The sequence below is a fragment of the Mucor mucedo genome (genome assembly GCF_025094135.1).
Source record: "Mucor mucedo strain NRRL 3635 chromosome Unknown EV154scaffold_76, whole genome shotgun sequence".
Classification (NCBI taxonomy): Eukaryota; Fungi; Mucoromycota; class Mucoromycetes; order Mucorales; family Mucoraceae; genus Mucor; species Mucor mucedo.
The window spans coordinates 134311-145048 of NW_026252360.1; the positions used below are offsets into that span (position 1 = coordinate 134311).

At 35.0% G+C, this 10738-nt stretch overlaps 2 protein-coding genes across 2 annotated transcripts; both read left to right on the top strand.

Moving 5' to 3' along the window:
- The first annotated feature begins 244 nt into the window (after positions 1-244).
- On the top strand, positions 245-1955 carry EV154DRAFT_467988 (S-adenosyl-L-methionine-dependent methyltransferase). The gene is made up of 7 exons (XM_051597784.1): positions 245-660; positions 724-755; positions 831-924; positions 991-1257; positions 1308-1347; positions 1405-1521; positions 1583-1955. The coding sequence occupies exons 1-7, from the start codon at positions 418-420 to the stop codon at positions 1777-1779; spliced, it is 990 nt and encodes a 329-aa protein (XP_051455446.1). The 5' UTR covers positions 245-417; the 3' UTR covers positions 1780-1955.
- A 564-nt stretch (positions 1956-2519) lies between these two features.
- Positions 2520-5963, top strand: EV154DRAFT_544703 (sphingosine-1-phosphate lyase). The gene is made up of 10 exons (XM_051604616.1): positions 2520-2588; positions 2690-2725; positions 2791-3129; positions 3851-4041; positions 4112-4290; positions 4381-4695; positions 4752-4896; positions 4948-5285; positions 5351-5461; positions 5542-5963. Exons 1-10 carry the CDS (start codon positions 2543-2545, stop codon positions 5897-5899), a joined length of 2058 nt encoding a protein of 685 aa, XP_051455447.1. The 5' UTR covers positions 2520-2542; the 3' UTR covers positions 5900-5963.
- The last annotated feature ends 4775 nt before the right edge of the window (positions 5964-10738 follow it).

Here is a 10738-nt window from a genome sequence, read left to right on the forward strand (position 1 = left end):
ACGTGGCATATATTTTGTTGTGTTCAATGTAATATTTGATATGAGATGGATATCAAAAAAAAAAAAAAAAAAAAAAAAAAAAAAAAAATCTTCCATAATGAGAAACGTGATGGAGTTTTAGCTGAAACATGAGTTTTTGCGGATTTCATTGTTGGTTCCATTGAGGGCGATTACTTAGTCCCACCTGGTACTTAATTATAGAATAGAGTTTTTTTTTCTTTTTTTTTTTACAGTTGTGCACATTAAAGAACGTCCGTGCATCCCAATAGTGCAGTGTATACCAATCATATGGCCTCATTTGTCATGAGCCATAATTTCCTTTTCCCCATCGTAAGGTTTTTTTTTATTTTTGCTTCTCTTTTTCGCTTTTCTTTCCTCCGCTCGTCCCCTTTTTTTTCTTCTTTCTTCTGATATAAAATGGGAGCCAAATATTCGATTAATCAAAACAGTCATTCACAAAATAATAAAAAATTTCGAACGGTTTCACAAAATCTTCGACTTTCAACAAATATTAAATCGATAAAGCGACACTCACCTACACCTCCAATGTCACCTCCAGGAACAAACTCTGTACAATCCGATGCCTCATTGGTTTCAGCAACCAATTCTTTCAATTACATTGATAACACACAAAAGGGTGAAACAGATAGAAACCATGTCGTGAGTGTCTTTTTTTTTTTTTTTTTTAATCTTTGTCATTGGTCACTGATTTGTTTGATTTAGAAACACTTTGGTCTCAAAGTTTTATTTGAAGGGTATGTATATATATATATATATATATATATATATATATTAAAGAACATCAGGATTGTTACTCACACGTTTTCTAGAAATGTATTGAAATCAATAAGCGATAAACTTGATTTTACATCCAGCGAGTTGCGTGTTTTGGATGTGGGCTGTGGCTCTGGAACTTGGCTTTTGGTTCGTATTTATTAAACTTTGTGTGTGTGTGTGTGTAAAATTAATCTTAATTTCGTGTGATTGTAGGATATGGCCACTGAATACCCCAACGTACAATTTACAGGCATCGATCAAATTTCATCTATTCCTCAAGATATTCGACCTTCCAATATTGATTTTTCTGTACAGGATGTCTTGTGTGGACTTTCGTTCGAAGATAATTCGTTTGATTTTGTTCAAATGAGATTATTCTCCATGACATTTGATCGTGCTTACTGGGTTCAGGCTTTGGCTGAAGTTTACCGTGTCTTGAAGCCAGGAGGATATATTCAATTGTTGGAACCTCGTTATGATGTATGTTGCTTACTTTTATGTATATTCTTCATGAATTAACTTTGATTTAGGATACTGGAGATGAGTTTGTTAGAGATTACTCAACCAAAGGTAAAACATGTAATTTCCCATGTGGTAAATGACTTGAAACTAACCATTTCTGTTTAGTTGTATCCATCTTGAATGCAAATGATCAAGACCCTAATATCTGTGAGAATTTGACTCCATTATTAGAAAATAATGGATATACACCTGTTGAATTTGTTGAGAAGATTGTAAACTTGAGTAAAGTTTGTTTTTTTAAATACTTCTTTGCACAAAATCACTTACCAACTTCTTTTTGTAGAAACTCACCCACTTCGAAACGAGTTCCTTTACATCATTCGACTCACTTTAGACTCTTGCAAGCCTTACGTCATCAAAATTTGTGAAATGACAAGCGATGAGCAATACTTGGAATTCCAAGAGCAATATATGGAGCATCTTATCAAATCTTCTGAGTCTGTATGGACTGCTTGTGCAGGCATGAAGCCTTTAAATTAAGTAAACTTTACCCCGTTCCTTTTTAAGCATTGAAAATGTCTTTACTTTATGCTCTCTCTCTCTCTCCTTACCATCACTTCTTTTCAGCTATGTCTTTTATCTTTGCTCCTCTCACCTTATTTTTTTTTTATATTAAATATGTATGTAAATAAACCTCTCTCTCTCCCTCTTTTCATATTTGACTGGACAGAACTATTTCCGATAAGTATAGCTATATGTTCCATTTAATATAAATATGGGTAATGCATATGTCAGAATCCAATGGAAAATTAAGAACTTTGTACCCTGGTGTGACAAGAGGTGGAATTGTCCTATGTCTCTGTAGCCTCTCGTAATCCGGTATAAATAGATAATTACAGCTCATTTGGCATCTATTAGTTTGGGCAAATAATAGCGACTTGCATGTGATTGTGAACTTGAGAAAGAGCTATCCTATTGTCTATTCTTTCAGGGTCCTCAGTCTGTAAAGAATTTTAAAAGGTATAAATTTATTTGATTATTTCGACTTGAGGCGCAATGAGAATCCGAGTAAGACTGGGACCTAGATAAAATACATACTTTTCTGCGCATAAATACTGGGTGTTCAAGTAACCCCTCCCCCAACGCATGCTACGCACATCAATGAATGAGAACAATGCAAGAAAATTAGGTTTTTTTGTGACATTGAATTTACAAGTCACGCTTGCCCGCACCTCAACCCATCTCAAATAATTTTAATGGACAGCCCTGTTCTTTTTTTTTTTTAAGTATCCAGAGTATAGACATGATTTCCACTTTATTTAAAGGGTTAGGTTCTTCATTAACCAGAGGTAAATAAATGCGGCAGAAAAAAACATGGAGTCTAGTGGGGTTGAATCGAAATGCAATGAATACTTGAGGAGTGTCTAAACAAATTATTTATCTTTTCTAGCTTCTGCTTCTCTCGTTAAGCAACAACCCATTCAAAGTAAATAATAATAATGTCAAATAATTAAAAAAAAAAAAAAAAAGACTAATTTTAAATTTTTATAGACAGTTTACGTCAAGTTCAAACGTCAGCACAAGAAAGCAGCTCAGCACCTATTGAAAAACTTCGTGAACAGTTACGTTACTATGCAGTCGCCGAGATTGCTGGACGACCCTTTTTAATCACAAAGAATGACAAGGTTATTGTCAATCGTTTAAAGGATGTCAAGGTGGGCGATGTGCTCAAGTTGGATAAAGTGCGTGAATTAGGATCCAAGGATTATACTTTAAAGGGCTCACCTTATGTTGCGGAAAACGTATTCGATATCAGTGCCACCGTCATTGAACATACCAAGAGCAAATTGATTCAAATCGTCAAGAAGAAGAGAAGAAAGAATTATAAGCGTACCATCGAACACAAGCAAACTCACACTGTATTAAGGATCTCCAATGTCGACGTGCTTTAGATCTCTTTCCTTTTTTTTACAATAAACACGCATTCAATAGATGATTTCTTTTCTTTCTTTCTTTTACTTTTTTTTTTCAGTTTAGTTTATCGGTTTGATCAATCTGTATACATGTATAGGTGCTTTGGTTCATCCCTGGGATGTTAAAGTGGGAGTTGTGGCATTTATTGAGGCATATTCTTGTTAGTAGCACGACAAGGTGACCTTCTTGGAGTTGAATGACAGTATTACAGAATAGGTCGAACAGTTGTCATGTTGAAAAACTTTTGAAAAAGATCACCCGATGTATCATGCGAATTAGCCTTAATGCGCACGCCTTATTGTACTTCTCTTTTTTGTGACATATATTACTAGCATCCCAAGTATCGGAGAAAAAAAAATGTTGGTAATCTACTACAGTGTTTTTCTTTCTCCATCTCTATTTTATTTAAAAAAAAAGTATGTACCTGAATTTATAAGGGATGCAGTGGTGAGTAAGAAGTTTGACCAGTGTTTGCTGGGGGTAGGCGGGTTTCACACATACACACACACTTGAACGGACTTTTAAAGACCGAAATTTTGGGTTTATAAAACAAACCTTTTGTTTTTTTTATCTTCCTTTTTTTTCTTTTTTTATTTCAATTTTTATTTTTTATTACTTACAAATATGGCTAATATAGCTTCAAAACCTTCTGCATTAATCCGTTTTACTCGATTATCCAACGATGTTTTGGATAGTCGCTACTTACAACACTTGAAGAATATCGTGTTTGTCTTTGTCTTATTAAATTATTGGTCCAAGGCCTACAACAAGGTGCTGGTGGGTGGTCCTGCCAGAGCCTTCAACGATTTCAAGACATATATCTTCAAGGTAAAGTAAACAAATTTCTCAAGTATAGGATATACACGATGAAATAGCTAACCATTTGTGCCTAAAATAGCTCGTTTTCAAGCAATTACGCCGTCTTCCTTCTGTGCAAGCGAAAATTAACGAAGCGTTAGGAAGTACTTTAGCAGATATGGAGCACTCCATGATGTCAAAAGAAGTTGGTTGCGATATCAATTTAACTTTACCAGCAAAGGGATTATCCGAAGAACAAGTAATGGAAAGTTTACACAAGTAAGTTCAGTTCGCCCGCCTCCCCAAAAAAAAAAAAAGACTGTGATAGTAGTTATCGTACTAAAATGATTCTTTTTTTAAAATAAAAAGGTTCCAAACGCTGAAAGCAGCCGATTGGCAGAGTGGAAAAGTATCAGGCTCAATTTATCATGGAGGAGAACAATTAACGAGAATTTTGGGTGAGGCCTATAGCATATTTGCCATTGCCAATCCTCTTCATCCAGAAATCTTTCCCGGTGTAAGACGTATGGAAGCAGAATCTGTTTCAATGGTCTTGTCCATGTATAACGCTCCTGCCACGGGCTGTGGTACCATGACAAGTGGTGGTACCGAAAGTATCCTTATGGCTTGTAAGACATACCGTGACATGTACAAAGATTTGAAGGGTATTAATAACCCTGAAATGTAAGCAACCTTAAAATTATATCATGACAGTAATTAACTTTTTTTGTTATGCTTAGGGTTGTGCCTGAGACGATTCATGCTGCTTTTATGAAGGCTGCTAATTACTTCAAGATCAAACTTGTAACCGTCCCTATTGATCCCGTCACTCTCAAGGTCGATATTAAGAAAGTGCAAAGAGCTATTACAAAGAATACAGTCATGGTAAAAGAAGAATACTTAAAATCATACCACAATCTCTAATACCTTTAAAAGATTGCAGGTTCAGCCGTAAACTTTCCTCATGGTATCGCTGATGATATTGTCGAATTAGGCAAACTAGCAAAGAAGTACGACATTGGATTGCATGTTGATTGTTGTCTTGGTAGTTTCATCATGCCTTACTTGGAAAGGGCTGGATTCCCTACCACTCCCTTTGACTTTAGAGTGGAAGGCGTTACCTCTATCTCTTGTGATACCCACAAATATGGTTTTGCTGCCAAGGGTTCTTCCATCATCATGTATCGTAATCCTACCATTCGAAAATATCAATACTTTTTGTATTCCCAATGGACAGGTGGTATCTATGCATCTCCTAGTATTGCCGGCTCTCGGTAAACAAAATAGAAAAAAAAATCTGACATAATCCCTAAATCTAACTCTCTATTATTATCTCTAGTCCTGGTGCTTTAATTGCAGGTTGTTGGTCAGCATTGATGCATATGGGTGATGATGGTTATCTCGAAACATGTAAACAAATTGTTGGTGCTCGCCGTATTATGGAAGCTGGGTAAGAAAATTTTCGTTATTGTTGTTGTTATTGTGAGGAGATCCAAGTTGTATTTATAATATATGTTTTTTATATGTTAGTGTTCGATCCATTCCACAACTTCATGTAAAGGGAGAACCTATTGGACCTGTACTTTCATTTGGAGCCAACGAACCTCTTAATATCTATGATGTGGGAGACAAATTATCAGCTCGTGGATGGAACTTGAGTGCACTTCAAAACCCTGCAGCACTCCATATCTCCACCACTTTACCTTGGGTGAAAAGTGCCGATTTATTTGTGAGCGATCTTAAGGAATGTGTACAGGGACTGGTGGAGGATCCATCAACCGGTAATGGATCCACAGCTGCTATTTACGGTACCGCTGCTAGTGTGCCTGATAAAACCATTATTGATGATGTGGCTGCGGGTTTCTTGGATCTTTTGTACAAGGCCTAACTTAATCATCTTTTTTTTTTTATGGAATAAATCTTTTTTTACCCTTACTTGGTAACGCGCACTGATCCCAAATCCCCAAGATTACACCAAAAAAGTTTTTTTAATGCAATCTTTTTTTTAAAAAAAATATTTTTGGGTTTATATACACAATGATCTATTGTACAACAGTGCATGTGATTCTTACGATATTTATGTAATCGTTTTTTCACCTAATGGCCGCATCAAATAATTTCTGACATGATCGGCCATTGGAAACTAGGTCACACGGAACTTTTTTTTTTTTTAGGTTCGTGGTGGTGCTGATTCAGGATATCTCCCAGACTGTGTAGCGATTTATTTATAAATGGTAGAAACTTACAAATATACAGTATTATCACTTTAAATTTAGACAGCTGAAAATTATTTTCAGACAGGCTCAAAAAAAAATTCAGACTAAAAAAAAATATTTTCAGACAAACGTAAAAAATTATTCAGACAAAGGGAAACTATTTCCAGAAATATGTTAATAAAAATTCAGACAAGTAAAAGTTTAAACTAGTTTTGATTCTTTGTTGAGGCATTTATCCCAGTACGTTTCAGAGTGTCGTATTCAACCATTACAATCTTCCGTAGTGATAGTCTCACAGGCTGCCTTAATTCTTGGGGTTAAAGTGTCCAAAGTGGAAAGCGGATTTCTTTTGATGTGCTTCTTGATCTTGAACCAGCACTCCTCAATAGGATTCAAAAATGGGGAATAGGGGGGCATAAATAAAGGCTTATAGCCTCTACTTTCGATGGCATCAACAACATAATGGGAATGATGAATTCTACAATTATCCATGACGATATAGAATCCATGCCTGTTGTGGCTGTATAGAATATCCATGACGTTTCGAACGAAAGTTACGACATAATGCGCAGTGGTAGGTTTTCAAGGATTTACACTCTTCTTATCATCAGCTTTAGCTTTTCTTCTTTTTTTCTAGCTGGCAAAGGGAACTCTTTCTCAATTTCGGGTACATCAGCCGATTTTAAGGGCTCACCTTCGAAAAATTGATCGTACCGAAGGTGATATACAGCTAATAATGCTGAGGTTTTCATCCTTTTGAGGTGGCACAGGAATAATTATAGGTATTCCCTTAACTGAGTATGCTTACTTATAATTTTATGAGCATTTAGCCGGCCTCATCCATAAATACATAATTTGTTCGGAAGTCTACGCCAGCTGCTTTCCAAGCGGTGATTACGTTAAATTGAAGATCATTGTTTTCTTGGCATACCTTTCCATGCGAGTCTTTTAATGAGAGTCGGATTTTTGTCAACCAAATTTACGAGAAACTATGATTGTTGCGCTGTGATCTTACAGTTATTTGCTCACTTAGCCCAACAAATTTGGGGTGGGTTTACACACGTAATAGGAGCCAGAGTCACATTACTTTTATTCGATTGTTTAAGTATCTCATTAGCAGTAGAACGAGGAATAAAACATGAATTACACACTCATTACCACTACTGGTTGGGCTTTCAGATAAAAAAAAAAGAATAAATGCCTTGACTTGAATTGAGAAATAAAGTAAAGAAAAGTTCTTCTAAGGAAGATATTACCATCATCATTTTATAAGAAAAATAAGCAGGATATTGGGGAACTATCCCAACGAAAAACAACCAAGAAGAGCAAATTGGGAACAGAGTACGTAATATGAGTACGTAATATAAACAACAACAAATATAAAAAACCAGTGTGGCGGTTATCAGTCTGGATTTTTTTGATTTTGAATATTTGATCACTTTTTTCTTTTTTTTTTTTTTTTTTTTCTTCAAACAAATGAAAGGGAAAGGGAAAAATATTGAAATAAACGATAGTGAAGGTATATCATAATACTATAAGACAGTTTAATCGTACTGACAGCATAATGTATGGATTGATAGGATCAACTTCACAGGTGCCTACAGATTTGCTTGAATGTCAAAGATCCTTTTTAAATAATTTAAGTGATGATGATTTCCAGCCCATCATACCAACTAGAAAAAGAACAAGTATGCGTTATTGTTAGTTTAAATGCATGTGAAAGTCTTATTAAATTTAAACAACTCTCCTTAATAGTTCGAGATAGTACAGGAAATATTAAACCTGGAAAAAAGTTCAAAGGAAAAGGCAAAGCTGTAGACACTGAAGTTGCTTCCACTTCTAGTTTTCAAAACATTAATGAAAATTTAAATGATGCTGAAGCAGATATGGATATAGATAGTTCATCAATATATATCACCACAAAATATGACGCTGGTGAAGCAAGCAAACAAGCAGATAATACAGATAATCCTGTTTCGTGGACTGTCCAGTCAAGGGATACTTCTTCTCCTTCTGTACCTAAGGCTTCTTACTCATCTACAACTTCTGTTGATCCTGAAATTGTTCTAAAATCTGTTAAAAAGAGTAATGAACCACATGAATCTTCTAATGCTACACCCAACCGTATAATGGCCGTTAAAACCACTGTAAGAAGTATTTGGAAACAAGAATACATACAGCCATTATATGATTTAGTCAATACAACAAACATTTTAGTAACGCACACATTTGCTTTTATTAAATACATACTTATTCAAGAACTGCAATCGGATGACGACTTTGATTTCAAAGAATTTATCAAGAAAGATTTTTTGTTGAAGTGTTTCTAAGCCTTATTCAGACTAAAGTCGTAAACTCCTCAAGACTTAAGGATATAACCAAAAAATATAGACAGATAATTCTCAAATACAAGAAGGAATATTGTACAAATGCTCGATATACACCTATCCCACTTGCAAACGCTCAACAAATTGCTTTATATGAGTGTACTAAAATCCAGACAGCGTATATAAATAACCTGAAGGCGCATTTTGGAAATAGATTACGCAGTTTTGTGAACAAGTTGTTTAAGAAGGATGAAAAAGCAAGCAATCTTCGTGAGAAACTGAAAGCAAATGGTTATACTGAGCAAGCCATCAAAACAGCTATCCGGAAAGAGGTTTATCAGCCATGCAACCAGGTGAAGCAAGCCATTGCAAAAAAGAGATTCCAGAGAGAGGTCGTTTAGATGCTCAATCTTTAGAAGAATTGGCTATGTTTTACGCACGTTACACAGAGAACTACTCGTTCCAAAGAAATTCGATTTATTATGACGTAAAGGCAAGACCAGAGAACCATTTCAAGGCTTTTTTTAAACTAGCTGTAATGTTTGAAGCGAAAAAAATGAAAATGTTTACCTGTTTTCCTTTACGCACTACTTTTATTCCTTGTTATATGACATTGGATAGCAAAATAATCCATCATCATATTCTCAAAAAAACGTCGCAACTAAAAGCAGAGAACAAGTTTGACACATGGGGTGATGTAGTTAACCTTCAGAACAAGGTTTTCAAGAACCAAGGAATTTGATAAATCTATACGATTTCAAGGGACTATCGAAACAGATGGAGTTGGTATATCAGTCATAAAACAAAATATGAATACCAACAGAAAGACATCCAAAGCAAAGAGTACAACAAAGGTTACTGTTGATCAAACAGAGTATATAGAGAAGGTTAGCCAGTCAGACTTGAGAAGGACTGAAGGAAACTGTGTTCTTATAGATCCTGGAAGACGTGATCTTATGTATTGCCTCAAGGAAACTAGTAAAACAGAAGATAAGCAAACTTTGATATATACAAAGATGAATAGAACAAAAATGCAAAGACATCTCAGACTTTTGAGAGAAAAAACAAAACCTGTAATTATTAAGGCTGCTGAGGTGGTTTTGTCAAAAATCGAATCCTTTTCAGTAAAGATAACAAACTATTCCAACTATATCAAAGAAAGAGCATCTGTCGATATTCTATTAAGAGAGTATTATGGAAACGAAACTTACAATACAACACAAGTATATTTTCCTGATTTGTGCTTTGAATTCAAAGTGACCAACAAAGGTGAATTGTATTTTGGGAATTTGTATGTGACAAGAATTCGAGGCTACTACCCCCAACCCCAAGCTCCTCCTGATGATTTTACTAATATCCAAATGTATGCTACTTATTTGGATATTATGATGCAACAAAATCATGTGAAAAGACGTTTGAATAACACGGAAAAAGCAGAAATACTTAAAATTATGTCAGAAACAGGTCAAGTGGATCTATTGAGGAATCGTGCAAGCCAACGTTTAGAAAAGCTACAGATTTTGCCATTCCGTAAACTAAAGTTTTCTAGCAAACTGTACTTTGACAAAAATGATGCTCAATTAGTTAGAAAGCTGAAAAACAAGTTTGGATCCAATACAACGCTGATACTTGGAAATTGGTCAGCACCAAACGTCAAGTTTCAAGAGCCAACTAGGAATAAAGGGTTAATTGATATGTTAAAGAAGAACGTATTTAAACTATATTTAATTGACGAATACAAGACGTCTTCTTTTTGTCCTACATGCGAAAGTCCTTTGGAAAAGTTCAAAACCATAGTGAATCCAAGACCATATCAAAGACGAAAAATGCCGACCATTACATGTCATGGATTACTTCGGTATGTGATATTAATTTAAAAATCTGCATTGACAAGAAATTATCTAATCATTTATAAGGTGTAAGAACATTGCTTGTTACAGAAAAATGGAGAATACATCTGGTATTGTTGCAAGAAGAATGTGGAATCGTGATTTGGCTGCGGCTTTAAACTTTAAAAAAATACTGAACCATTTGAGGGAAACTGGAAAACGACCCGCTTTGTTTAGTCGAGAAAAAGCAGAAAGAAAATAATTTTCCACTAAAGTTATCGCTTTAGTTATTTAATGCAGGTATTACCCGTTCTAAAATTTCTGAACACTAAATTTTGATTCGTCTGAAAAAAAA

Coding starts and splice junctions, on each gene's coding strand:
- EV154DRAFT_544703 (XM_051604616.1), top strand. CDS start 2,543: ATGATTTCCACTTTATTTAAAGGGTTAGGTTCTTCATTAACCAGAG. Junction 2,589..2,689: donor AGGTTCTTCATTAACCAGAG/GTAAATAAATGC, acceptor TATCTTTTCTAG/CTTCTGCTTCTCTCGTTAAG. Junction 4,291..4,380: donor GTAATGGAAAGTTTACACAA/GTAAGTTCAGTT, acceptor TAAAATAAAAAG/GTTCCAAACGCTGAAAGCAG.
- EV154DRAFT_467988 (XM_051597784.1), top strand. CDS start 418: ATGGGAGCCAAATATTCGATTAATCAAAACAGTCATTCACAAAATAAT. Junction 756..830: donor CTCAAAGTTTTATTTGAAGG/GTATGTATATAT, acceptor CACGTTTTCTAG/AAATGTATTGAAATCAATAA. Junction 1,348..1,404: donor TAGAGATTACTCAACCAAAG/GTAAAACATGTA, acceptor ATTTCTGTTTAG/TTGTATCCATCTTGAATGCA.